This window comes from Microcaecilia unicolor, chromosome 12 (assembly GCF_901765095.1).
Source record: "Microcaecilia unicolor chromosome 12, aMicUni1.1, whole genome shotgun sequence".
NCBI lineage: Eukaryota > Metazoa > Chordata > Amphibia > Gymnophiona > Siphonopidae > Microcaecilia > Microcaecilia unicolor.
In genome coordinates this window covers 69,215,146-69,242,868 of record NC_044042.1, presented here as the reverse complement: position 1 = coordinate 69,242,868, position 27,723 = coordinate 69,215,146, and the positions used below count along the sequence as shown (strand labels likewise).

Sequence of the window (27,723 nt, the reverse complement as noted above, 5' to 3'; positions counted from 1 at the left end):
TGATGGGGCTTGGTTCTCTTGGCCTATTCCTATGTCACCATTCCTCTGTTCTTCAGCAGTCACAGGGAAGAGGACTCTCTGGGTCTGGACACCCTGCTGTGTTTGTGTTTGAGTGAGGGACTCCTGTAAGCCTTCCCCCGTGCCGAAGTTAGGCTGAGAGTGGGGGAGAGTGGGAGACCTTCGGGATACAGTGCTCCTGTTCTCCAGCCTGGACGTGGCTACAATGCTATGCAGATCTTGTGAAGCTCCTAGTTGGGGAGCTAATGCGATTCCCTCAAGTTTGAGGTTCTTCTGTTAGGGCCTGGTGGTCATGGAGGATTCTTCTCCCTTTGGTCTTACAGTCTGGTCCTTGAGAGGGCTCAGCTGAGGAAGAAGGATTATTGGTTTCAGTCCTGGCTTCCCTGCTGCAGGCTAGGAAGCGCTCTTCTTCCTTGGCGCCTGCCAGTACTTTGCTTCCTCCCTGGGCCATTTCCTGGCATTTTTGCGGGAGGGAATATCAAGGGCTAGCACTTGGTTCCTTGTGGGTTCCAGTGGCAGCCCTGGCTTGCTTTCAGGGTCGTAGGTAGACCTCTTCTTTAGCAGCTCTTCCGGTTGTGATTCGTTTTCAGAGAGGTGTGGGTCGCTTACGCTGCCCTTCGCGTGCCTTTTCCGAATGGGATTTTATGCTGGTCCTTCAGGTGTTGCAGCACTCTCCATTTGTGCCCTGTCATTAGGTGATCCTGATAGTTCTTACATAGAACTCGGTGTTATTAGGGCGCTTCCGTTGGCCTGTTGCTTCTTGCAACTTCAGGCTCCTTCTATAAATATAGTGGTTGGATTGTTCTATTGATAATTGATATTGTTGTTTAGTTTTGTTTGTGCTTGATTTAGTATGATGTTCCCTGAAATAGCCTGTGGAGGGTGAAACCAGTTGGAGTATAGCTGATGGGCAGTTTGAATATTGTAGAATATCCACTTTTTTTTTTTTTGTTACATTTGTACCCCGCGCTTTCCCACTCATGGCAGGCTCAATGCGGCTTACATGGGGCAATGGAGGGTTAAGTGACTTGCCCAGTCACAAGGAGCTGCCTGTGCCGGGAGTTGAACTCAGTTCCTCAGTTCCCCAGGACCAAAGTCCACCACCCTTTTAAATGTTTGTGTGAGACTTCTCCTTTCTATCATTCCTTTTTTGAATGGTATATGCTGGAGAGTCAGTTTTCTTCAGATAATTCTGAGATATAGATCAGTGGATAAATAAAGGCTTGTTTATATTTTTCTAAAAGATTTAATAAAATAAGTATAGAATTTCCTTGTTAAATAATTAGAGCCCTTTTTGGGGTTAGTGGTTTACATTTTTGCTTACCGGACTACTGTAGTCTTGAAAGTTGTCATTGCCAGAGGCTGTGCCTTTCTTTATGTGTGTCGAGGTGAAGTCAGTCTTAGAAGCCTAGAACACTGGTTGTGGATATTATTGAGCAACTTCCTGCAGAAGTTATGTCTCGGACATACTGTTCAAACTTCTTATTTTGGGGGACTTTTTGAATCTGAATCATATGCACAGCTGTGGTACTTGCTCATAGTTGGGTTGCATCTTTGGGGAGGAGGGGCATTGAGCTGTCCAAAGACAGTGAACATGACTATAGTTCTTATGGCTTAATGGGTAAAGTCCATATTTGTCATGGAGTTCTCCCATGAGGCCCTTCTGGCTGCATCTAAGGATGTAATCAGATATTCGGCAACATCAGGGTCACCCAAATTCTCATATTTTTCCAACAGAGAGGCACATTCAGCATTCATACATTTTATGTAAATTGGCCAGAAACTTCTCAGGACATAAGACTTGGTGGCTTTTATCAAGGTGTTCAAGGAAGTAATGGTATGCAACCCTGACTTTCCTTACAAGGATCAATGGAATGGAGCCCGCCAGTGCAGTGGTAAACCTAGTTCAGTCAGCTTTCTGGAAGTTCCATCTTCTCTTCTGTACTCCTCTAATGACTGGAATTTGAAGTCTAATGAAGGATGGTGCAGAGTACACAGAAACCCACTCGGCAAGGTGCATGATGCTGGGAGGAGAGATCCGTTGATTGTTGATATCCAACATAGATCCAGGGTGAAGTTGCACTGCAACCTAGATGAGTGAAAGGTGGAGCTGTGGAGAACATGAGTGTTGTTGCAAGAAGTCCACTTGCAGACAGAGTCATCAAAATGGATCCCATTCCTCATGCTAAGAAAGGCCACCATGTTGTGGGCGAAGACTTTCTAGCTATTGGCCCAGCATTGCAGATTTTTATGGAAGGTCTTTCAGCAGCCAAATGAACTATGATCAGTGGTTCTGGAAAGGGCAAGGCTAAGAAAGTTGAGGTTCTCATCTGCAGTGATCAGTACCATGCAGAAAGCTAGAAGGTCTGTTTTAACATGTATCAGGATCCGGAGAATTTTTGATGATTCAGGGAGAACCACATTTGCCTCTGGAGTGTTCAGATTCTTGATGTTTTAGTCTTTCTGCAGACTGGGCTTGAGAGGGGCCTAGCATTTAACTCCATTAGACTGCACTGCATAGCCATATCATGTTGTAGGGGGCCAGTAACAGGGATTTCCCTGTCAATACATAAGCAGGTGGTGTATTTCCTGGAGGCCAAGCTTATCAGGCCTCTTCTGAATTGGGCACTGTAGAATTTGGTCCTCAATGCTCTAGAAAAGGCTCTTTTCAAGCCCTTCAAAGCTGCATCCCTGGGAGATGTCTTGAGAGAGGCTGGCTTAATGTCAACTATTACATCAGTCAGGAGAATATTGGAGCTCCAGGCCTTTGTCTGTAGAGAGCCTCATCTAACAGTGGCTAAAGATAGGATGATGTTGCTCACTGTACCATCTTTTCTGCCAAAAGTAGTTTCATCTTTTTATCTTAGCTAGACAACTGAGTTGTCTGTCCCATGAGGCACAAGAATGAACAAGCTAGCATGGTGCTACACCTTCTGGACATTAGTAGGATAATCCGTAGATATCTGGAAGACTGACAGTCTTTTGTCCTTTTTTTGTGGCCCCTGAAGAGTTGAGGTGACTTTAAAGCTACATTGGCTTGCATGGTGTATGGCTTGCATGGATGCAGTGCTTCAAAGAACTCAAAAACACATTTGACCAGAGCGCAGGCAGCTTCCTGGATGGAGTTTAGGTCATTTCCACTGGAAAGTATCTTTTCAGCAGTGACAAAAACATCTCTGCTGCCCTTTTTCATGACATTGTAGACTGGACCTATGGGCCATAAAAGCAATCTGCCTTTTGGAGCAGCAATCCTAGCTACCACACTGGCTTCCTCCTGCCCCAGATAAAGAATGGTTTTATACATCTCAGTTGGTGTGCCATGGATGACGAGGAAAGTGCAGTTGCGTTTTACCTGATAACTGTCATTTGCTGAGTCTTACCAGACCAGTCTAGGAACTTGCCCAAATAATCCATTTCTATAATATTACTAGATGTAAGCAATGCTGTGCACAAACATGTAAGAGACAGTCCCTGCTTGACAGAGTTTACAATCTATACAAGACAGACAAACAGGACAAATAAGGAATTTTGGAGTTTCATTGATTATGGGACTAATTAAAACAATGTGGCTATTGAACAGGTGAATAAAGGGTTTACAGTTAAAAGCAGCCTCAAAAAAGTAGGCTATTAATCTGGATTTGAATAGTATGGATGTGAGTATAGGCATTGGACAACAGGCAATAAGAACTCCAAGGACTCAGCTATTTTTTTTTTTTACGAAGTACTGACAGGCTGCTTGCTGCATTGGTAGGAATTTGCTCCTTCTCCCCCTGCTGGTGGCAGGGTTCAAGGCATAGCTGCATTTTAGTGCTGTCTGTGGTTTTGAATGAGGCCAGAATTCTCCGCACCACAAGTTGAGTGCTTGATCTGTTTTAGTCTTCAGTGGTGCCTCCTTGCCTGCATCCCCACACTAGAAACTCCTGGGTGCTGGATCTTTTGGATCAGCCTTCAATGGCCCCTGCATGACTGAAAGCTGACCCCACTAAGAGTTTGGCGGCCACCCCTATGGTTCCTCCAAATTTTTGTTTTATAAATGAGAAACAGTATATATGGACAGAAAGGTCATAGCTTTCCTCTTTTGTGTTTTTGTTTTGCAGATGTTCTCAAACAATGATGAAGCTCTGATCAACAAAAAACTTCCTAAGGAACTGCTGCTCAGGTAAGGAGATACACTGAGTAAGGGGGACGAAGGCACAGGAAAGGTGGGATGCTGGCAGAGGAGGAGGACGGCAGAGCTATGGATACCAATGCTGGCCTGGGAGGAAGAGAGGGTGCCGCCTTTCCCTTTCCCTCAGTGCCCATCATATACCTCATCAGCATAAACCCATCTTCCCTATTTCCCACCCTTTTTATCTGCAGTGTGCCCCACCTCATTCTTCAGACTTGGTGCTGGAAGTGAATTTACAGTGTTTCTGTTCCAGGTTGCTATTCTGTGCACAAGAACAACAGGCAGGTTTGGGTTTGCTAAACTTTACAAATTGACAATGAGTTTTGGTGGGTGGTGTAGAAAGTAAAAGGGTCAGCTGTCCTATCATGAATCTTCTACTCTCAGATGTCCTGCCAAGCCTTTTGAGTTACACTGCAGTCTATGGTTTCATGTGGCACAGTGTGTTTCTCACGTGCGCTTTGTGTTTTCACAGAATCTTCTCCTTCCTGGATGTGGTTACTCTATGCCGATGTGCTCAAGTGTCCAGGGTAAAGACCAGGGCTTGGTTTTTGTTTTTTTTTTGGGAGGGGGGGAGGGTTAGGGTGTTTGATTGATTCAATGATTCATTCACTCCCCTAAAGCATTAATGGTATTCTCTGCTCTACAAGCACGTTGGTATTGACGCCGTTCTCATGGAGTTAACCAGAGGAAGGACTGGAATAGGAACCCCTGGACCTCCTTGCTCCCTCCCCCCACTGTGCTTGAGTTTCTTTGTGTTTATATCCAGGGCGGGGGTTGGAGTGGGCTGCCATCACTTCCACTGTCTCTTATTGCTTTCTTTTCTCTTGTGAAGGCCTGGAATGTTTTGGCTCTGGATGGCAGTAACTGGCAGAGGATTGACCTATTTGATTTCCAGCGGGACATTGAGGTATGATAGGTGACACACAAAGCTGTTTTATCTTGTAAAAATGTAATTGTATCCTGGTAGAGAGAAATTGCTCAGCTAGAGCTGCCTCTCAGGGGGGGTATGGAGCCTGTGACATGTGTGAGGCCCTCATGAAGGAGGTGGGTTAATTATGTCACAGACCACATTAGGCTCAATGAGTCTCGTTCTTCCTTTATGAAATGTTCAGCCTCTCCTTTCCTGTTTCCAGTGTGTTCTGTGAAATGCAGAGCCCAAAGCTGTGCATCCTGTCCTCCAGCCTGATTGCTATATGGCCAGCTCAAAATCTCTTCAGGCACACAATTGTGTGAAATGATTTCATGTGCACCATTCCCAGCAGCCATCTTGGCATGAACAGTGATTCTAGAAGTAGAACATGAATCTCGGTATACAAGCATTTGTAAAATATGAGCCAAAATCCTAACTGTTATTTGAAAGAACCAGAGACAAATACATATTCCCACAAATACCAATTACTGCTGGGGGTACCCTGTTCATGTGTTGACTGAGAGAGCAGGAGATGTGTTTAAGGAAGTCTGTCCTTTCTCTCCCCAGGGCCGAGTGGTGGAAAATATTTCTAAGCGATGTGGGGGCTTCCTAAGGAAGCTGAGCCTGCGTGGATGCCTTGGTGTTGGAGACAGTGCTCTAAGGTAGGGCTGGTGGGTTGCATGACTTTTCGTGCCCCTTGCATGCTTCATCTCTTGGTCTTGCTGTAACCCTTCTATTGTTGTTTCCTCTCTCTCTCTCTCTCTCGTGCACACGTCATGAAGAACCTTTGCACAGAACTGCAGGAACATTGAAGTGCTGAGCCTCAATGGCTGTACCAAGATCACCAATGAGTAAGTTGGCAGCTGTGTGGCCGGGAGTAGGCAAAGAAGGCAGCCTAGGAACAGAACTGTAATATCTGAGAAACTGCCGGTGTGAATGCCTGGGTTTTAAGTACTTACTGCAGAGATTGGAAATGCATCTTTAATTATGGGATCACTGGAAAGTGTTTGACCCTGCAGTGATGGGTTAGAGGCTTGGATAAATCCAGTAGAAATAATAAGTGAAGGGTATGTGAGAACATTTCGAAATACGGCTGTGTTAATTCTGTGGAAAACTAATTGCTCATAGAGATGTAGGGTAATAGCTGTATAATGACACAGTGACAGGAAGTGAGAAGGAGCATTGAGAGAACAGTGCACATCTAAGGCACCTTCAATATCATTAGACTGTGTAAGTGTTTTAGAATAGGACAACTGGACAAAGCAAAAGTAGAGGATACCACAAAATGTGGTTTAAAGAAGCCTTTAACAGCAAAGTATTTGTTTGCTGCTTTATTGCTTTGCACCAGACTTCCCTGTCCTTTTATTTTACTGGGTAAGTTTCACTGTGACCCCTGAAGTAGGCATTTTTTTCACCGAAACACGGACCATGTCTGGTCTGGTCACTGGTGCTTTGATTAAATGACTTTGACTCTTATCCTTTGTCTGATTGCGGTTTGTGGTATCCTCTACTTTTGTTTTGTCCTGTTTGACTTCTCATAGAAGCATTATCCTGTGTGTGTGTGTTTTGTTCCTTTAGAATAGGACAGTACAGTTCCAGGGTACCAGCTGCTTTATATAAAAACACATACTATTCTGTTATAAAATCTTAAGCCGGGAAAAACAAACATCAGAAATGAGGCGAACAAATAAAACTAAAAACGTAACAGAGTTGAACACCCACATAATCCTAAATAGAAATAACAAACATAAAAGCAACACAAATAAACAGCAAATGAATAGTTCACTGCATGGTGATTTTTGTGCAGGTCTGCAGCAGAAATGTGCATAAGTATTGCCACACTGGGACAGACCAAAGGTCCATCAAGCCAAGCATCCTGTTTCCAACAGTGGCCAATCCAGGTCACAAATACCTGGCAAGATCCCAAAAAGTACAAAACATTTTATGCTGCTTATCCCAGAAATAAGCAGTGGATTTTCCCCAAGTCAATTTAATAATGATCTATGGACTTTTCCTTTAGGAAGCCAGCCAAACCTTTTTTTTAAACCCTGCTAAGCTAACTGCCTTTACTACAGTCTCTGGCAACAAATTCCAGAATGTAATTACACGTTGAGTGAAGAAAAATTTCTCTGATTCGTTTTAAATTTACTACTTTGTAGCTTCATCGCATGCCCCCTAGTCCTAGTATTTTTGGAAAGAGTAAACAAACGATTCACGCCTACTCATTCCACTCCACTCATTATTTTATAGACCTCTATCATATCTCCCCTCAGCCGTCTTTTCTCCAAGCTGAAGAGCCCTAGCTGCTTCAGCCTTTCCTCATAGGGAAGTCGTCCCGTCCCCTTTATCATTTTCGTCACCCTTCTTTGTACCTTTTGTAATTCCACTATATCTTTTTGAGATGCGGTGACCAGAATTGAACACAATATTCGAGATGTGTTTGGCACCATGGACCGATACAAAATCATTATAACATCCTCATTTTTGTTTTCCATTCCTTTCCTAATAATACCTAACGTTCTATTTGCTTTCTTAGCCACTGCAGCACACTGAGCAGAGGGTTTCAACGTAATATTACAGAATAACATTGAAATTGTGCAAAATGCATTCTGAGAAACGTCAAATCCTGGTTTGCATGATAATCTTGGCCAAACTCCATGAGCCATTGGGCTTCAATTCATGTCACTGGATGACTTCCGATTTTACATTACGAGCATTGGAGACTTAGTGCTGCTTCACTGCTCAGCTGGGAGCAAGAAAACTGCCTTTGGTTTTGTGGATTGAGTACTGTGCCGCACTACAGTCTGTTACTCATCATTGTCATTCTCCTCCCTTTCAGGACGTGTGCCAGCCTCAGTAAGTTTTGCTCAAAGCTACGACAACTGGACCTGGCTTCCTGCACCTCCATTACCAACCTGTCCTTGAAAGCCCTGAGGTAGGAATGTGCTGTGACTGACATAACCCACATGCATAGGTTGTGTTGGAAAGACTGTAACATGATTGAGAAGGTGTGGGGAGGGGCATGTATAAGTGTGAGAAATGTTGGTGCAGGTAAGAAGTGAATATGGCAGTCGATGTTTTTTTTTCCCCATTATCTTTTCACTGGACCAGTATTATATGGCCCCTCTGGGGGGAGAGCAGCAGAGTGACCTAAGCAGAAGACATTTTGATTTGTTATCCACTCTCTTTTTAATTTCCTCCTGGCAGTGAGGGTTGTCCGCTGCTGGAACAGCTGAATATCTCCTGGTGTGACCAAGTGACAAAGGATGGCATCCAGGCACTGGTGAAGGGCTGTGGGGGGCTGAAAGCGCTGTTCCTGAAGGGATGCACACAGGTATGATTCCATGCACAGTTTTAAAAACTGAATGCGAGAATAACTCTTGTACCCTTTCACTGACCAAACCAGGTCCTGGTGACCTTTTTATAAACTTCTCCAATAAAGAAGTAAGATGGGGGATGAAAGGGGAGTCAGATGTTGCAGTCTTCAATGGGATCCTCATCCAAAGGCTGTATGGAAGCCACTTAATATTTATTTGCTGCATTTGTACCCCACATTTGCCCACCTATTTGCAGGCTCAGTGTGGCTTACACTATGTTGCAAAAGGTATAATCATAAACAGAGTATATGAATGATAATGGAGAAGATCACAACAGAAAGGTGGGTATCCAGGGTTTAAAGACAACTCCTCTCTCTGCCACCCTTGCTGTGTATGGAGTATGCAGCACTATTGATTGGAACACATTGTGACCGGCTCCTTGCCAGCTGTTTTGCCCAGCGCTGCTCTGCAGTAGGGTAAGCCATGACATCTGCTCCTGCATGCAGTGTACTGATTTGGGTCATCTAGGGATGGGGGGGGGGGGGGGTCCAGGAAGATTTCTGGCTTCTGCTTTAGGGCTGTCAGCAGAGTCCTTTGATTTTATTAGGAGCATATTTTGCTGAAATTAAGCACTGTACACCAGGAGTCACCAGCTGCCCCTTGCCTCGCTCCTACCGTTGACATTAATTTTACAAATTACAGTCAGTGGTATTTTAAATGTCTGCTGCCTTTCCAAGAAGTGTATGAGCTCTGGCAGTTCCAGAGGGACCACTGAGATTTCTCATATTATTGCTTCACTCAGTTCTTTGCAAGGTCATGCATCTTGCCCTCATTGGAAATTCTTAAGTTTTTTTTAGTTTTAAAATGACTAAAGCAACTGCTGCTTGTTCCTACGTGGGATTGATGTTTTAGTCTTAAAGTGTTCACAGCACAACTCCAGCTTTTGTCTTCCTCAACTCTGTAAAAAAAAAAAATTGTGTTTTTTTTATGGTCACATATAGTGTTGGTCCCCTGCCCCCAAGCCTTCCTTCCTTCCTGTTCCTTTCTGGTTATTACTACATGTGACTCTTTTATTTCTGTTTTAGCTGGAGGATGATGCACTAAAGTACATCGGAGGACAGTGCCCCGAGTTAGTGACGTTAAACCTTCAGACCTGCTCGGTAAGTTCTGTTCCGTTGCCTCCTTCTCGTGAACTAGGCCTGTTCTGGTAATTGCTGGTCTGTCTCTTCTGGGGAAATCTGATTTTCAGGTGCATTTTGTAATATACTTGTAGCTTCTGCTTAACTTTGTAGATACTTCCTGCCCATTACCCTGCTACCTGCCCTGGGAATCTTTGGGCTCAGTGTTGGAGCTAATTTGTGTCTCACCCCCACCATGGTTTGTTTACGCAACACTAACCACTGAAGTACTTCATCCCAATGTTGGCTGCACCAGTCTTAAGAACCTCTGGGATCCTGTAATTCCAGAGAGTCTCTGTAACCATGTGTGTTTTCATCCTTTGTGCTGTTTCTTGTTTTGATAATTGTTTCTGCAGCAAATAACAGATGATGGTCTGATCACAATATGCCGAGGATGTCACAAATTACAATCCCTCTGTGCATCTGGCTGCTCAAACATCACTGATGCTATCTTGAATGCACTGGGACAAAACTGTCCACGGCTCAGGTGAGGTCTTCAGTCTGTTTGTGCATATCTGCTGGTAGAACCAATAGAGTAAAGAAAAAAAAAAAGAAATGTTATGATGGGAGAGAAGAGTATCCTGCACAGATACTAGGCTATTAATGCTGTAACAGTGATGGCAGTCTCTTTCTTGGGAGTAAGGTTAAGAACATAAGAGTAGCCATACTGGGTCAGACCAATGGTCCATGTAGCTCAGTACCCTGTTTTCCAAACAGTGGCCAAGCCTGGTCACAACTACCTGACAGAAAACCAAATTGTGGCAACATTTCATACTACAAATCCCAAGGCAAGCAGTTGCTTCCCATGTCTGCCTCAATAGCAGACTATGGACTTTTCCTCCAGGAATTTGTCCAAACCTTTTTTAAACCCAGATACGCTAACCCCTGTTACCATATCCCCTGGCAATGAGTTTCAGAGCTTAACTCTTCATTGAGTGAAAAAAATATTCTCCGAGGACAAGCAGGCTGCTTGTTCTCACTGATGGGTGACGTCCACGGCAGCCCCTCCAATCGGAAACTTCTCTAGCAAAGTCCTTTGCTAGTCCTCGCGCGCACCGCGCATGCGCGGCCGTCTTCCCGCCCGAAACCGGCTCGAGCCGGCCAGTCTTCTTTTGTCCGCACTCGGTACGGTCGTGTTTCGCCGTGTCGAGCCCCGGAAAGTCGACCTCGCGCGTCCAAATTTATTTTGACGTGTTTTTTTCTTCGGAAAAGTCTTTAAAAGTGTCGGGAAGTGCTCCGGAAACCCCCCCCGGGTTTCGTGTCAACCCCTTCCCGTACTTCCAGCTTTTTGCCCCGATAAGTTTTCTTTCGTCGTCGGGGTAGGCCTCTTTTCGGCCTCGGTCGAGATTTTCTCCCTTAAAAATTTTTGGTGCTCTTTTTCCGTCATTTCGGATTTTGATTTCGCCGGCGTGATTTTTTCCGCCCATGACATCGAAGCCTTCCAGCGGCTTCAAGAAGTGCACCCAGTGCGCCCGGATAATCTCGCTCACTGATCGACACTCGTCGTGTCTTCAGTGTCTGGGGGCCGAGCACCGCCCTCAGAACTGTAGTCTGTGTTCCCTGCTTCAAAGGCGGACTCAGGTAGCGAGATTAGCCCAGTGGAACGTGTTGTTCTCGGGCTCTTCGTCGGCATCGGCACCGGGATCTTCGAGTGCATCGACGTCGTCAGCGTCCAGACCATCTTCCTCGGCCGCCACTGCATCGAGTGCATCGAGGCATCGGGCCTCTGCATCGGCGCCAAGGTATCGGGCGACTGCATCGACGTCGGTGGTACCGGGACCTCGTCTGCTGATGTCGTCGGACGGTGGTGCATCGTCAGGAGTGCAGGTGAGGGCTATCCATTCCCCTGCTGGTGGCGGTGAGCCTTCGGGTGGGTCTCCTCCTACCCTGAGGGCTCCTGCGGTACAGCCCCCCCCGAGACCGACCTCCTTCGGCCTCGGCCCCGAGGAAGCGACGGCTGGATTCTACGTCCTCCTCGTCGGTGCCGGGGAGCTCCGGTGACATGCTTCGGAAGAAGTCGAAGAAGCATCGACACCGGTTGCCTCCCCGCGTCGGCACCGAGAGCTCTGGGTCGCCGAGGGAGTCGGCACCCAGCAGGCATCGGCACCGAGAGGACCGCTCACCCTCTGATCAGGAGGTGTCGATGCGCTCCACTCTGGACAGCCCGGAACAGCCTCCTCGCCCGGAACAGGTTCTGACGTCGACACCTGCATCGACCTCTTTGCCTTTCTCTGCAGCCGCTCTGAACGAGAGCCTCCGGGCCGTTCTCCCAGAGATTCTGGGAGAGCTGTTGCGCCCTACCCCTCCGGTACCGGCGGTGCTTGCGCCTCCGGTACCGTCGAGCGTGGCGCCGGCTGGCCCATCGCCCGGGGTGAGGTCCCCGACGTCGGTACCGCGTGCGGTGCCGACTGCGGCCACCTCCCAGGAGGGCTCCCCGACTACGTCGGCGGAGGGAGCTTCGCCGATGCGGGCGAGGGAGTCTACCTCTCGACGCCCCCATCGTGGACGTGGCTCCACCGAGTCGAGCCGGGCGAGGTTGCAGACACAGGTTCGTGAACTTGTGTCTGACACCGAGGGTGAGGCCTCGTGGGAGGAAGAGGAAGACCCCAGATATTTCTCTGACGAGGAGTCTGAGGGTCTTCCTTCTGATCCCACTCCCTCTCCTGAAAGACAGCTTTCTCCTCCTGAGAGTCTGTCTTTCGCTTCCTTTGTCCGGGAGATGTCTACGGCCATCCCCTTCCCGGTGGTTGTGGAGGACGAGCCCAGGGCTGAAATGTTTGAGCTCCTGGACTATCCTTCTCCACCTAAGGAAGCGTCCACTGTTCCCTTGCACCATGTCCTAAAAAAGACATTGCTTGCGAACTGGACCAAGCCACTAAGTAATCCCCACATTCCCAAGAAGATCGAGTCCCAGTACCGGATCCATGGGGACCCAGAGCTGATGCGCACCCAGTTGCCTCATGACTCTGGAGTTGTGGATTTGGCCCTAAAGAAGGCTAAGAGTTCTAGGGAGCATGCTTCGGCGCCCCCGGGCAAAGACTCTAGAACCTTAGACTCCTTTGGGAGGAAGGCCTACCATTTTTCTATGCTCGTGGCCAAAATCCAGTCTTACCAGCTCTACACGAGCATACACATGCGGAACAATGTGCGGCAGTTGGCGGGCTTGGTTGATGCTCTTCCCCCTGAGCAAGCCAAGCCTTTTCAGGAGGTGGTCAGGCAGCTGAAGGCGTGCAGAAAATTCCTGGCCAGAGGGATGTATGACACCTTTGATGTTGCATCCAGGGCCGCTGCTCAAGGTATGGTGATGCGCAGGCTCTCATGGCTGCGTGCCTCCGACCTGGAGAATAGACTCCAGCAGCGGATTGCGGACTCGCCTTGCCGTGCGGACAATATTTTTGGAGAGAAGGTCGAGCAGGTGGTAGAGCATCTCCACCAGCGGGACACCGCATTCGACAAGTTCTCCCGCCGGCAGCCTTCAGCCTCTACCTCTACAGGTAGAAGATTTTTTGGGGGAAGGAGGACTGTTCCCTACTCTTCTGGCAAGCGTAGGTACAATCCCCCTTCTCGACAGCCTGCGGCCCAGGCTAAGCCCCAGTGCGCTCGCTCTCGTCAGCAGCGTGCGCCTCAGCAAGGCCCCGCGGCTCCCCAGCAAAAGCAAGGGGCGAGCTTTTGACTGGCTCCAGCAGAGCATAGCCGACATCCAAGTATCAGTGCCGGGCGACCTGCCGGTTGGGGGGAGGTTGAAAGCTTTTCACCAAAGGTGGCCTCTCATAACCTCCGATCAGTGGGTTCTGCAAATAGTCCGGCAAGGATACACCCTCAATTTGGCCTCAAAACCTCCAAATTGTCCACCGGGAGCTCAATCTTACAGCTTCCAGCACAAGCAGGTACTTGCAGAGGAACTCTCCGCCCTTCTCAGCGCCAATGCGGTCGAGCCCGTGCCATCCGGGCAAGAAGGGCTGGGATTCTATTCCAGGTACTTCCTTGTGGAAAAGAAAACAGGGGGGATGCGTCCCATCCTAGACCTAAGGGCCCTGAACAAATATCTCGTAAAAGAAAAGTTCAGGATGCTTTCCCTGGGCACCCTTCTTCCCATGATTCAGGAAAATGATTGGCTATGCTCTCTGGACTTGAAGGATGCCTACACACACATCCCGATACTGCCAGCTCACAGACAGTATCTGCGATTTCAGCTGGGCACACGTCACTTCCAGTACTGTGTGCTACCCTTTGGGCTCGACTCTGCGCCCAGGGTGTTCACAGAGTGCCTGGCTGTAGTAGCAGCGGCACTTCGCAGGCTGGGGGTGCACGTGTTCCCGTATCTCGACGATTGGCTGGTGAAGAACACGTCCGAAGCAGGAGCCCTGCAGTCCATGCAGATGACTATTCGCCTCCTGGAGTTACTGGGGTTTGTAATAAATTACCCAAAGTCCCATCTTCTCCCAGTGCAGAGACTCGAATTCATAGGAGCTCTGCTGGATTCTCGGACTGCTCGCGCCTATCTCCCAGAGTCGAGAGCCAACAACTTGTTGTCCCTCGTCTCGCGGGTGCGAGCGTCCCAGCAGATCACAGCTCGGCAGATGTTGAGATTGCTGGGCCACATGGCCTCCACAGTTCATGTGACTCCCATGGCCCGCCTTCACATGAGATCTGCTCAATGGATCCTAGCTTCCCAGTGGTTTCAAGCTGCTGGGGATCTAGAAGACGTGATCCACCTGTCCACGAGTTTTCTCGAATCCCTGTATTGGTGGACGATTTGGTCCAATCTGACACTGGGACGTCCTTTCCAAATTCCTCAGCCGCAAAAAGTGCTGACTACGGATGCGTCTCTCCTGGGGTGGGGAGCTCATGTCGATGGGCTTCACACCCAAGGAAGCTGGTCCCTCCAGGAACGCGGTCTACAGATCAATCTCCTGGAGTTGCGAGCGATCTGGAACGCTCTGAAGGCTTTCAGAGATCGGCTGTCCCACCAAATTATCCAAATTCAGACAGACAACCAGGTTGCCATGTATTACATCAACAAGCAGGGGGGCACCGGATCTCGCCCCCTGTGTCAGGAAGCCGTCAGCATGTGGCTCTGGGCTCGCCGTCTCGGCATGGTGCTCCAAGCCACATATCTGGCAGGCGTAAACAACAGTCTGGCCGACAGATTGAGCAGGATCATGCAACCTCACGAGTGGTCGCTCAACTCCCGAGTGGTGCGCCAGATCTTCCAAGCGTGGGGCACCCCCTTGGTGGATCTCTTCGCATCTCGAGCGAATCACAAACTCCCTCAGTTCTGTTCCAGACTTCAGGCCCCCGGCAGACTGGCATCGGATGCCTTCCTCCTGGATTGGGGGGAAGGTCTGCTGTATGCTTATCCTCCCATACCTCTGGTGGGGAAGACTTTGTTGAAACTCAAGCAAGACCGAGGCACCATGATTCTGATTGCGCCTTTTTGGCCGCGTCAGATCTGGTTCCCTCTTCTTCTGGAGTTATCCTCCGAAGAACCGTGGAGATTGGAGTGCTTTCCGACCCTCATCACGCAGGACGAAGGGGCTCTTCTGCATCCCAGCCTCCGGTCCCTGGCTCTCACGGCCTGGATGTTGAGAGCGTAGACTTTGCCTCTTTGGGTCTGTCAGAGGGTGTCTCCCGCATCTTGCTTGCTTCCAGGAAAGATTCCACTAAGAGGAGTTACTTCTTTCTGTGGAGGAGGTTTGCCGTCTGGTGTGACAGCAAGGCCCTAGCTCCTCGCTCTTGTCCTACACAGACCCTGCTTGAATACCTTCTGCACTTGTCTGAGTCTGGTCTCAAGACCAACTCTGTAAGAGTTCACCTTAGCGCAATCAGTGCATACCATTACCATGTGGAAGGTAAGCCGATCTCAGGACAGCCTTTAGTTGTTCGCTTCATGAGAGGTTTGCTTTTGTCAAAGCCCCCTGTCAAGCCTCCTACAGTGTCATGGGATCTCAATGTCGTTCTCACCCAGCTGATGAAACCTCCTTTTGAGCCACTGAATTTCTGCCATCTGAAGTACTTGACCTGGAAGGTCATTTTCTTGGTGGCAGTTACTTCAGCTCGTAGAGTCAGTGAGCTTCAGGCCCTGGTAGCCCAGGCCCCTTACACCAAATTTCATCATAACAGAGTAGTCCTCCGCACTCACCCTAAGTTCTTGCCAAAGGTCGTGTCGGAGTTCCATCTGAACCAGTCGATTGTCTTGCCAACATTCTTTCCCCGTCCTCATTCCTGCCCTGCTGAACGTCAGCTGTACACATTGGACTGCAAGAGAGCATTGGCCTTCTATCTGGAGCGGACACAGCCCAACAGACAGTCCGCCCAATTGTTTGTTTCTTTTGATCCCAATAGGAGGGGAGTGGCTGTAGGGAAACGCACCATATCCAATTGGCTAGCAGATTGCATTTCCTTCACTTACGCCCAGGCGGGGCTGGCTCTTGAGGGTCATGTCACGGCTCATAATGTTAGAGCCATGGCAGCGTCGGTAGCCCACTTGAAGTTAGCCTCTATTGAAGAAATTTGCAAAGCTGCGACGTGGTCATCTGTCCACACATTCACATCTCATTACTGCCTGCAGCAGGATACCCGACGCGATAGTCGGTTCGGGCAGTCGGGTTCTTCAGAACCTGTTTGGGCTTTAGGATCCAACTCCACCCCCCGAGGGCCCTGTTTGTTCTGTTCCAGGCTGCACTCTCAGTTAGTTGGTAAATTTTTTAGGTCAGTCTCAGTTATGTCCTCGCCGTTGCGAGGCCCAATTGACCATGGTTGTTGTTTTGAGTGAGCCTGGGGGCTAGGGATACCCCATCAGTGAGAACAAGCAGCCTGCTTGTCCTCGGAGAAAGCGAATGCTACATACCTGTAGAAGGTATTCTCCGAGGACAGCAGGCTGATTGTTCTCACAAACCCGCCCGCCTCCCCGTTGGAGTTGTGTCTTCCCTTGAAGTGTATTGTCTTGCTACATACTGGACTGGCCGGCTCGAGCCGGTTTCGGGCAGGAAGACGGCCGCGCATGCGCGGTGCGCGCGGGCGCGCGAGGACTAGCAAAGGACTTTGCTAGAGAAGTTTCCGATTGGAGGGGCTGCCGTGGACGTCACCCATCAGTGAGAACAATCAGCCTGCTGTCCTCGGAGAATACCTTCTACAGGTATGTAGCATTCACTTTTCCTCCTATTTGTTTTAAAAGTATTTCCATGTAACTTCCATGAGTGTCCCCTAGTCTTTGTACTTTTGGAACAAGTAAAAAATCAATTTACTTCTACTTGTTCTACACCACTCAGGATTTTGTAGACCTCAATCATATCTCCCCTCATCTGTCTCTTTTCCAAGCTGAAGAGCCCTAACCTGTTTAGCCTTTCTTCATACAAGAGGAGTTCCATCCCCATTACAGTTTTGGTCACTCTTCTTTGAAGGTCTTTTGAGTATAGGCAGAATCGTGTGAAATCTACCTCCTGGAGTACAGAAAGGATGCATCTTTGTACCTTTCTCCCACCAGAGTATTATAGGGCACTTTTACTCTGACACAAGGGTTGCAGTATCTTCTTCATACAGTCACTGCTGCTCTTAATGGGTAATTCTGGGGGGGGGGGTGGGGTCACACATTGTAGAAAGACATCCTCTTTCTAGTCCTGTGACTAGTAGACCAGAGGAGTAATGTCTAACCCTACCATCCCAGCCCTAATTTGCTTCTCCCTTTCTTTCTCATTCAGGATATTAGAGGTTGCCCGATGTTCACAGCTGACAGATGTGGGTTTCACCACCCTGGCCAGAGTGAGTATTTCAGCTTGCTCCTTGTCACCAGCCTTTTTTTTTTTTTGCTTTGCCTGAGATTAACTGAAAGGCTCAGAAAAATGTTATGTTGAAACATCAGCTGAAGGAAATCTTTATTGGTCTTTTGTTTCCAGTTGTATAGGTCTTACATGTGCCAGATACTTGGGCTCTTCTGCTTATAAATAATATATTCAATGGAATAAGTTTGAAAAGCCTGCTCACCACATAATGAGCAATATACATGCCAGGACTCACCTTAGTGCAAAACAGTCTTACATTTTGTTGTTGAAATCTTCAAGCTGATTGAGGAGTATCAGGTTCAACAGTAACATCTGTTCTGGTGTAGGTCAGTCCTGAGCGTGCAGGCAATGAGGCTTCTGTTTCTAATCCTGTGCTGTTTAGTTGTAAGTTACCACCCAACAGTGTTCAGTTCTTACTAGTTCCCCTCTGCTCTTCTTCACAGAACTGTCATGAGCTGCAGAAGATGGACCTGGAGGAGTGTGTGCAGGTATGTGAGCACAGTAGGGCAGCAGAACATTTATCGGTTTGCGTGACCCTGTCAGTGAGAATTCTCTAAACTGCCATCTGAATTTCATTGAACTCTGTTGCATCCCATGTACATGAAGGGTTAAATGGAGTTCACTCTGAGAAAAGGGGCAAAACTAGTGGTGAGGTGCAGAGATCTGTCTCTGGTTTGATTCTTTTCAGTATTTTTGTAAGCGATACAGCAGAAGAGCTGTTGGGAAAGGTTTGCTTTTTTGCAGATGCCTAAGTACTTGACAGAGTACTTAGTCATTTGACAAAGTACCTCATGAATGTTTCCTGAGGAAATTAAAAAGTCATGAGATAGGAGGCAGTGTCCTATTGTGGATTAAAAACTGGTTTAAAGATAGAAAATAGGGAGTAGCGTTAAATGGTCAATATTCTCGATGTAGAAGGGTGAGTAGCGGAATTCCCCAGGGATCTCTGCTGGGCCCACTGCTTTTTAACATATTTATAAATGATCTGGAAACAGAAATAATGAGTGAGGAATGGCCAGCAGGAAAAAGGACGTAATGATCGGTGGAAATGAGAGGCGAGTGGTCCGGGGGGGGGGGGGGGGGGGGGGGTCTGTGTCATCACATACTTGTGGAAGGCATGCTGTGGTGGGATGCTTTGTGTGACTGGAGACATCATTTTGAGCACAGAGGCCATGTGAGTGTGACCACAATAGAGATAATTGTCAATAAATAATTTGCCACAGGCACAAAAAGAGAAAAAAAACTCCCAGATATTATAGAAAATAAAAATTGATCCTTTAATATATAGGCATACACCATATACAGTTATTGTGAATATAAAAATGAGAACACATTTAGTGTATTGTGTTGACATTGTAATGTAGCATACTATGCCATACTTTGTAATTTGAATATTTTTACTACTGTAATTGTTTGTTGCTTATGTTTGACTTATTCTTGCTGTACACTTTTCTTCAAAAAGGTGGTAAATAATTTAACAAAAAAAAAGATATAGCAGAATTAGAAAAGGTACAGAAGATGGGATGATTTCCCTATGAGGAAAGGCTGAAGAGGCTAGGGCTCTTCAACTTGGAAAAGAGCCAGCTGGGGGTGGGGGAAAGATCTGATAGAATCTATAAAATACTGAGTGGAGTGGAAATTGTAGACATGAATTGCTTGTTTACTCTTTCCAAAAATAATAGGAGTAGGGGACACACAATGAAACTACTAAGTAGAACATTTAAAACAAATTGGAGAAATTATTTCATCATTCAGTGGGTAATTAAACTCTGGAATTCCTTGTCAGAGAATGTGGTAAAAGCAGTTAGCTTAGCAGGATTTAAAGAAGGCTTGGACAAAAGTCCATAAACCATTATTAAGATGGACTTGGGAAAATCCACTTTTATTCCTGTAATAAGCATTATAAAATCTGCTTTGCTATTTTGGGATCTTGCCAGGTACTTGTGACTTGGATTGACCACTGTTGGAAAAAAAGATACTGGGCTTGATGGTCGATGCTTATTACATTTATACTAAAATCTGCAACGGGGTAAATACCTTGGTGTGGAAAGCATGGAGAGGGATCTACTGAAGTTTGAGAAAAGGTCTAGAATATGACATTTAAGATGTAATGCTAAAAAAATGCTGGGTCATGCATTTGGGCTTGAAAAACCCAAGGGAGTGGTACGATATAGGGGGTGAATTTCTTCTGTATATGAAAGAGGAATGGGATCTGGGGGTGATCATATCTGATGATCTTAAGGTGCTGTTAAAAGCCAGAAGGATACTAAGGTACATAGGGAGAGGAATGGCAAGCAGGAAAAAGATTGTAATAGTGCATTTGTACATCTGCAGTTCTGGATATCGCACCTTCAACTGGGTTTAAGTTTGAACAATTTTTTATTGGTGACACAACCAACAACACAGGTAAACAACAGGATAAATATATAAATAGTCAAGTGGTGATACATCTCGTCAAAACTTTTACAATTATATCTTCCACCACTCTACCCAACACCCCCTACCCTCTATATACCTCCCAAACAAACAAAAAAGGAGGACTGGCTAGGGACTTGGACTCTGATAGACCCCAACCAAACAATCCCATCTAAAAAAAAACACCTCCCCCCACATCAAACAGGTCTAAATATTAGTTGCCTTCTGGGCCGACTCCATCCTAAAATAGTCAGTGGTCTTCGTCAAAAAGCATATGGAGACAGGTTTAAAGTTCTAAATTTGCCTACTTTGGAAGGAAAAACAAGAGAGGGGAGACATGATTAGGGTTACCATTTTGCAGTGCTTTTTTTGTGCCAGTACGCAACGGTACGGCGTACCGGCACCTTTTTTTTTTTGCTCCCCCCGCCCCGTGACGGACGCAGTGCCAGCCCCCATTTCCGGCCGCTGCTGCTTCTCCTGTTGAGCAGCAGCGGCCGCTACACAAAGAAAAAGATTTTAAAAAAAAGTTCAAACCTGGCTGAAACGCGGCGGCGGCACCCCGGCACTGTAGACAGCCATTAGGCATTGGCTGTTGCCCCGCAGCCGCTCCTCTTCTTGCCTCTACGTCACTGCGCTCCTCCGGGGTCTTCCTCCAGGGGCAGTGACGTAGAGGCTGTGGGGCAACAGCCAATGCCTAATGGCTGTCTACAGTGCCGGGGTGCCGCGTTTCAGCCAGGTTTCAATTTTTTAAAACTTTTTCTTTGTGTAGCGGCCGCTGCTGCTCAACAGGAGAAGCAGCAGCGGCCGGAAATAGGGGCTGGTGCTGCGTGCGTCGCGACTTCGCGCCGTTCGCGGGAAACTTGGCAGGGAGAGGGAAACCAACAGAGGGAAGGATTGGGGAGAGAGAAAAAGAGGGAATCCAACAGAGGGAAGGATTGGGGAGAGAGAGAAAGAGGGAAACCAACAGAGGGAAGGATTGGGGAGAGAGAGAAAGAGGGGAAAACAACAGAGGGAAGGATTGGGGAGAGAGAGAAAGAGGGAAAACAACAGAGGGAAGGATTGGGGAGAGAGAGAAAGAGGGAAAACAACAGAGGGAAGGATTGGGGGGAGAGAGAGAGGGAAAACAACAGAGGGAAGGATTGGGGAGAGAGGGAAAACAACAGAGGGAAGGATTGGGGAGAGAGAGGGGAAAAACAGATGGAAGGATTGGGGAGAGAGAGGGGAAAACAGATGGAAGGATTGGGGAGAGAGAGGGAAAACACAGATGGAAGGATTGGGGAGAGAGGGAAAAACAGATGGAAGGATGGGGAAAGAGAGAGGGAGGATTGGGGAGAGAGAGGGAGGATTGGGGAGAGAGAGGGGAAAACAGATGGAAGGATGGGGAGAGAGAGGGAAAACAGATGGAAGGATTGGGGAGAGAGGGGAAAAACAGATGGAAAGATTGTGGAGAGAGGGGAAAACAGATGGAAGGATGGGGAGAGAGAGGGAAAAACACAGATGGAAGGATTGGGGAGAGAGGGAAAAACAGATGGAAAGATGGGGAAAGAGAGAGGGAAAACAGATGGAAGGATGGGGAAAGAGAGGGGGAAAACAGATGGAAGGATGGGGAGAGAGGGGGAAAAACAGATGGAAGGATGGGGAGAGAGAGGGAAAACGGAAAGATGGGGAGAGAAAGAGGGAAGACGCTGGATGGAAGAATGCAGAAAGAAATAGGGGAGAGAAAGCAGAGCTGCTGGATGGAAAAGGGGAATAGAGAAAGACTGGAGAATAAGAAGAAGGGCATGGGGAGAACAAGGGTGAGGAAAAGATGAAAAGCCACAGGTAGATGAAGGAAATTAAAGAATGGATAGTAAGAATGAATTAAATCTGGACAGAGAGAGCCTGAAAAATATTGAAGAAAGCAAAGAAAAAGGAGACAAAAATGACAAATGGCACAGAAGAGTTAAGCGAAAACAAAGGAAAGCAGAATCACAGACTGGGACCAATATGGAAAGAAAAACAGTCACCAGACAACAAAGGTAGAAAAAAAATCATTTTATTTTCATTTTAGTGTTTGTAATATGTCCAATTTGAGAATTTACATTGGCTGTCTTATTTTGCACTGGGTATACTGGAGCTGTAAGAGCTTACATTGATTATTTATAATGAAAAAAATCACGATATTTTTTTCTCCTATAATACTGTAATATTTTCAATGATGTCTGTTTATATGCGCCATGGCTGGTGTAGGGGGTGTGGTTAATGTGGGTGTGGCTATCATAGGGGTGGAGCCATATGTGGTGACCCCGCCCATAATGAGTACCGGCACCTTTTTTTCTACAAAAAAAGCACTGCCATTTTGTGTCCTCTGAAAAAGAGAACACATGTCACGCCCCCGCCATGCCTCATGCCCCGCCCCCTTCAGGTCCGGGTTCCGCCCCTATTCTCCCCCCCCCCCCCCCCCCCGTCACATAGTCCCCTTCCCCCCCATCACATACCCCCCCCCTCGCTTACTATTTAGCCCTGGTGGTCTAGTAGCATCTTCCCTTCGGGGCAGGAAAGAGCCCCCTCTTTCCTGCCCGCTCGGAGCGCTGCCTGCCCTTGCCTGCTGCATCCTCCTCGGTATGGCTGGGGATTCAAAATGGCCACCGAGAGTTGAAGCGGCCTCGCGAGAGTTCAACTCTCAGCGGCCATTTTGAATCCCCAGCCAGACCGAGAAGGATGATAGACAGGAGAGGCAGCGCTCCGGGCAGGAAAGAGGGGGCTCTTTCCTGCCCCGAAGACGTCACTAGACCACCAGGGAACATGGTAAGGAAGGGGAGGGGACGGGAGACCAGGTCACCAGACCCACGGCGCCGATCGCCTGCCCACACGCCCACCGCACGCACGCGCCTGCCCGCGCCCACGTTTGTCCAGAAATCCGGACAAACGTGGGCACAGGCAAAATCCGCCGGACGCCCCGGACATGCCCTCAAAAAGAGGACATGTCCGGGGAAATCCGGACGTATGGTAACCTTAGACATGATAGAGACCTCCATGTTATAAACACACAGAAGGTGGGCCTTTTTCAGTTGAAAGGAAGCTCTGGAAAAGGGGTAGGAGTAATCCAAGGCAGTGGTTCTGAATCCAGTCCTCTGGGCACACCCAGCCAGTCAGCTTTTCAGGATAGCCACAAGGAATATGAATGAGATGGATTTGCATACACTGCCTCCTTTGTATGCAAATTAATCTCATGCATATTTGTGGATATGTAAAAACCCAACTGGCTGGACATGCCCTGAGGACAGGGTTGAGAAACACTAATCTAAAGAAATATTTATTTAAGGAAAAAGTGGTGGATGCATGGAAGAGCTTCTCAGTGCAAATAGTGAAGGGGGGAGGTCTGTGTATGAGTTCAAGAAAGTGGGGGATTAATACCGAGGATCTCTGAGGGGAGCGCAAGGAATCCTGGAGCTGAGAAGTTGGTATGGATGAGCAAACTAAATAGACCATAGGCTGTCATTTTCTATGTTTCTGTGAAGTCCTTTACCTGCTCTTGCATATCACAGTGCTAAGAAATGGGCCATTCCTTTCTATTAATCTAATCTGGTTCTTTTTCTTGCAGATCACAGATAGCACCCTCATCCAGCTCTCCATACACTGTCCACACCTGCAAGTTTTGGTGAGTTGTGTCTCCTCTGGGCTACCGTGCTTCTTTATCTTTAAGGGTGGGCAGCACAGATATTCTCATCTGATTTTTAACCTCATACCTTTCCTCCTCCATCTCCCATATTGATGCAAGCAGAAGTTAACAATGTCCTCCAGATTTTGTCTGTGCCATGCACTTTCTTAGTACTGCTTATGTTTGGCTGCAGAGCTTATCACACTGTGAGCTGATTACAGATGACGGGATTCGTCACCTAGGAAATGGCGCCTGTGCCCATGACCGTCTGGAGGTGATTGAACTCGATAACTGTCCCCTGATCACAGATGCCTCCTTAGAGCATCTGAAGAGCTGTCACAGCCTGGAAAGGATAGAACTGTATGACTGTCAGCAGATCAGTCGCGCTGGGATCAAGAGACTGCGGGTAAGGAGTGAGATAAGCATTCCGGAGGGTCTAGGATATTTCCAAGGTGTATTTGCTTCCATTGTTTGCCAAAAGCTAGAATACTGGTGAATGTAATTAGCTGGCGTTCCTTCTAATTTCTAGATCTAAGAGCTGTGTTCCTCTCTTCTGCTTATTGAAAGTTGTGCCAGGAAGCTGGCGCTGGACTCTCTGCTTACCTTATGGTGTTTGATTTGTATATGTGTACTATACTCATCTTAAACTGAGCTGTGTGATGGAATAAGGTTACCAGTTCTGTCCTGATTGTTGACAGTTACTGCCTTTTGGTTTTTCTTGTTTTTCAGACCCACTTACCTAATATTAAAGTGCATGCCTACTTTGCTCCTGTGACTCCGCCGCCCTCCGTTGGTGGTAGCAGGCAGCGTTTTTGCCGGTGCTGCATCATCCTATGACCTTGGGACCCACTCAACTTCTTGCACTCGGAGTCTGTCAGATGGCTGCTTGGACCACAGCTGACACGCCTGTCACCCCAGTGTCATTTGTATACACCAGTTAAAGACTGGGGGAGGGGCATGATGCTGTTTCTGCCCTCACTTGCCCCTCCTTGGATACCCCAGACATACACAGACACATATGTTCAATCCAATCCTGAAGAATTGTGTAACTGATAGGGGGAGGGGGGAGGCTGGTGTGAATTGACTTTTTCTGCAAATGGATTGGTCTAAATGCTGAACCATTCCTACCGAGCATGCTCAGAAGACAGCACTTGGGTGAGGGCTGCAGCCTGGTGTGAACTGCAGCCCTTACTCTGTTACTGTCCTTTAAAAGAGCAGTGAGCCCTCCTGCTGGGTTGTGCTGCTGATGGGGGAAGTGGGGAGGGCAGACGCTGTGAATAAACACTGTGTAATGGAGGGGCAGGAAACGAGCAGTCCTGTGCTGTGCTCCCCTGGAAGGCTCTCCCCCTTCTTGTCTGTGTTTCCCTGGTACTTGTGCTCACTGATTTCTACATCCTTGTAATGATAGTGTTTTGTAATGGCCCATATTTGCTTTTATCAATTTTTTTTTTAAATTTAAATTTACTTTCTTCAAATTTGTAAGTTGCTCTTTTTCTTTTTTTTTTTTTTTGGAGACTGTTAAATCATCAAAGCAATCATTCAGTCTGTCGGGTAACCACACCTCCTCTCCTCAGAGGAGAGGAGAGGAGAGGAATCTACAGATGTCCCATTTTACTGCTGTGGGGAGGCAGGGCATAGAGCCACTTGAAGTTTGTACATACACATGGAATCTGTTCAGTTGGGGTGCAGTCTATCTCCTGTTCCTCACAACTCAGCACTACCCAACTGCGGTACGAACTTGCTGCTACATCTCCTTGCATTATGGATCAAGCCTGGTTGTCTTTAATCCAAACCCAGTTGCATTCTGCTACTTCTGGTCCTGTTCCATAGGAATAACAGGGCTAGAGCCAAAGGAAATGTGGAACTGGATGTGCTTATGTATTAGGAGCTGGTATGAAGCTGCAGCAACCCCATGGAGAAAGGACTTTGTGTAAGTAAATCCAAAAGGATACCTGCTTCATGGGCACAGCACCTCACAGGCTTCTTACTCCCATGGAAGGTTGGACATCCCACTGTGGTCAGGGCTACGCACTGAGAAGAAAAAACAAGTTGCAATCAATGCTTCTACCTACCCCCTGTCTGCCTGTGTAAGTTTGTTAGAGGAAAATCCAGCTGGGCCTTCCTCTGATCTCTCCCCCATCCCCCCAGAATAAAAATAAGTGTGAGATGATAGCCAAGACTGAGACCCCTGCTGACAGATGAGAGCTTGGGGGCTGGAGGTCAGGCAGAGCTTGGAGCCCTGATGAGTCTAGCAGATGTGTAGGGCTTGTGGAACTGGGAATGGCCCCACAGCTTGAACCCTTTGCATTCTCTTAGCTTTTGCATTAGTGTTTTCTCCTTGCTCAGTTCTGGCACTGCCCTTAAGATTTACTGTTCCCTCTATATGTGAAGCACTTTATTCACTTATTGAAAGTGTTCTTCATGGATTTAAAATGAGGCATTTCTCTGTTGACGGGGTCTTTTATTTTGATATTTTGGGGTGAGGGTGTGGGGAGGTGAATCATTATTGTGAGTATGCCACACTTCTGGGGCCATTCCATGAAGCAGCTTGGCCTTGTTTGAATGAATAAGGTGATATGCCACTATTCAAGAGGCCAGATTTGTATCTGCACAAGCAGGCTGGGTTTGGACTAACCAGGGTTTACAGCAGCAAACTTCATAAATGTAGCAATTACATGCACGTGTCAGCCTTCCAAAATACCAACTTTATTAAAGAGATATCAGATTTCAAGCACTCAATTAATCTCTGTGCTCCTCTGTTGACAATATGTGACCCACAGTGGGGATTGGGTGATCGGAAGGTGGAGCATAGGGACTAAGTGCCCCAGAGGGAGGTCAGAGTGAACTGACCCTTGGCTTGGCCCAGTATGAATTATTTACACATGAAAGTAAGAGGTGAATCTTCTTTTCTGCTTGAATCTTGAAATGTGGAGAAGCTTGAGGTTTGATGTTGTGGATGGGATGCCTCCAATATGTGAAGGTGTTTTGTATAAATAGATTCTTAAGAATAAATACCCAACTTCTTTCCTACACTGTATCCCAATTACCTTCTCTCATGATTCTCTGCTGGACCCTCAGTAGTCTCAACAAAACCTTCCAATGAGCTACCATAAAACAAGGTATCGCAAGAGTTTTGAGAACCAGGTAGGTCTTTTCCTCAGCTACTCTGCGTGATCTTGAAAGCTCCTGTCAGATTATTACCTGACCAGGCCCATCCAAGTTTTGACTTTTGTAGAGTTAGAAATCCCTACTTCAACATGACATGTGCAATACTGGGTCAGACCACAGATTAATCAAGCCCTGTCACTAACAGGATTCCAAGGAGTATGTTTATTCCTTATTTATACCCAGAAATATGTGGTGGATTCTCTGTCTACATGGCTAATAATGGGTTTCTGCCAGGTACTTTTGACCTGGATTGGTCACTGTTGAAAGTGGGATGCTGGGCTAGATCGACCATTGGTGTGACCCAGTATGGCTATTATGTTCTTCACTTGTAAACCCCACTTTTTAGCTGAACTGTGCTAAATGGCTTGACCACAGCTTAATTGTATGTCAAGTGAAAAGTAGTTTTTGCTTTAAATCTACCTCCCATCAGTTTCATGGAGCATCCCTTTGTCTTAGTAGTATTTGAAATGCTGAAAACCTGTTCTTTGTTTACCTGTTCCATCCAACTCATGACTTTATAAACCTCTCCTATGTCCTCTCAGCTGGCTCTTCTCCAATCTGAAAACCCTAGACTATTTAGCCATAGATAAGCCATTCCATCCTCTGAATTGTTTTGGTTGCTCTTCCCTGTACCTTTTCTGATTCATTGGAGCTGACCAGAATTGCACACAGTACACAAGGTGTGGTTGCACCATGGAGCCATTATAAAACTTTTTTAAATCTCCAATTTTCTATTAATTTCTACGAATCCTGCTTTTCTGTTACTCCAAACTGACAATTTCAGTGCCTTGTTCACAGAAACCTCCTCGGCCCTTTTCCTGGGTAGTGACTCCTACTATGAGGAAGAAAACTAGATGTAGCCGAGCTTGAGGTGAGGAGTTTGGATACAGATTTTGCATGTTAATTTCTCACCTTGTCAAACTGAGCTTTGAGGCAAGTTACATTTGAGTACATTATAGGTTGCTCCATTCCCCAGAAGGCTTGCAATCTGGCTGAGGCAATGGAAGGTGAAGTGACTTGGGCCAAGGTTCTAAGGACTGTCAGTAGGAACGGTGGATTTTGAACACTGGCTTCCCTTGTTCTCAGCCTGCTTTTAATATCTGGATGATATGCTAACACTTCATGAAC

The 27,723-nt window shown here is 47.2% G+C and overlaps 1 protein-coding gene across 6 annotated transcripts in view; it reads left to right on the top strand.

The window, feature by feature from the left end:
- FBXL20 (F-box and leucine rich repeat protein 20) overlaps positions 1-26,611 on the top strand; it is a 71,601-nt gene extending 44,990 nt beyond the window's left edge. For 2 of the 6 annotated variants that reach the window (XM_030220702.1, XM_030220705.1), the window contains 14 exons: positions 4,116-4,177; positions 4,659-4,713; positions 5,019-5,093; positions 5,664-5,758; positions 5,879-5,947; positions 7,936-8,031; positions 8,304-8,430; positions 9,499-9,573; positions 9,948-10,078; positions 17,292-17,352; positions 17,816-17,860; positions 23,371-23,427; positions 23,621-23,833; positions 24,157-26,609. In XM_030220702.1, coding sequence (XP_030076562.1) covers positions 4,116-4,177; positions 4,659-4,713; positions 5,019-5,093; positions 5,664-5,758; positions 5,879-5,947; positions 7,936-8,031; positions 8,304-8,430; positions 9,499-9,573; positions 9,948-10,078; positions 17,292-17,352; positions 17,816-17,860; positions 23,371-23,427; positions 23,621-23,833; positions 24,157-24,264 — 1,269 coding nt within the window. In that variant the 3' untranslated portion in view covers positions 24,265-26,609. Of the gene's footprint in view, positions 1-4,115; positions 4,178-4,658; positions 4,714-5,018; positions 5,094-5,663; positions 5,759-5,878; positions 5,948-7,935; positions 8,032-8,303; positions 8,431-9,498; positions 9,574-9,947; positions 10,079-17,291; positions 17,353-17,815; positions 17,861-23,370; positions 23,428-23,620; positions 23,834-24,156 lie in introns of all 6 variants that reach the window. The other 4 variants (XM_030220704.1, XM_030220703.1, XM_030220706.1 and 1 more) reach the window with 3 other exon arrangements.
- The last annotated feature ends 1,112 nt before the right edge of the window (positions 26,612-27,723 follow it).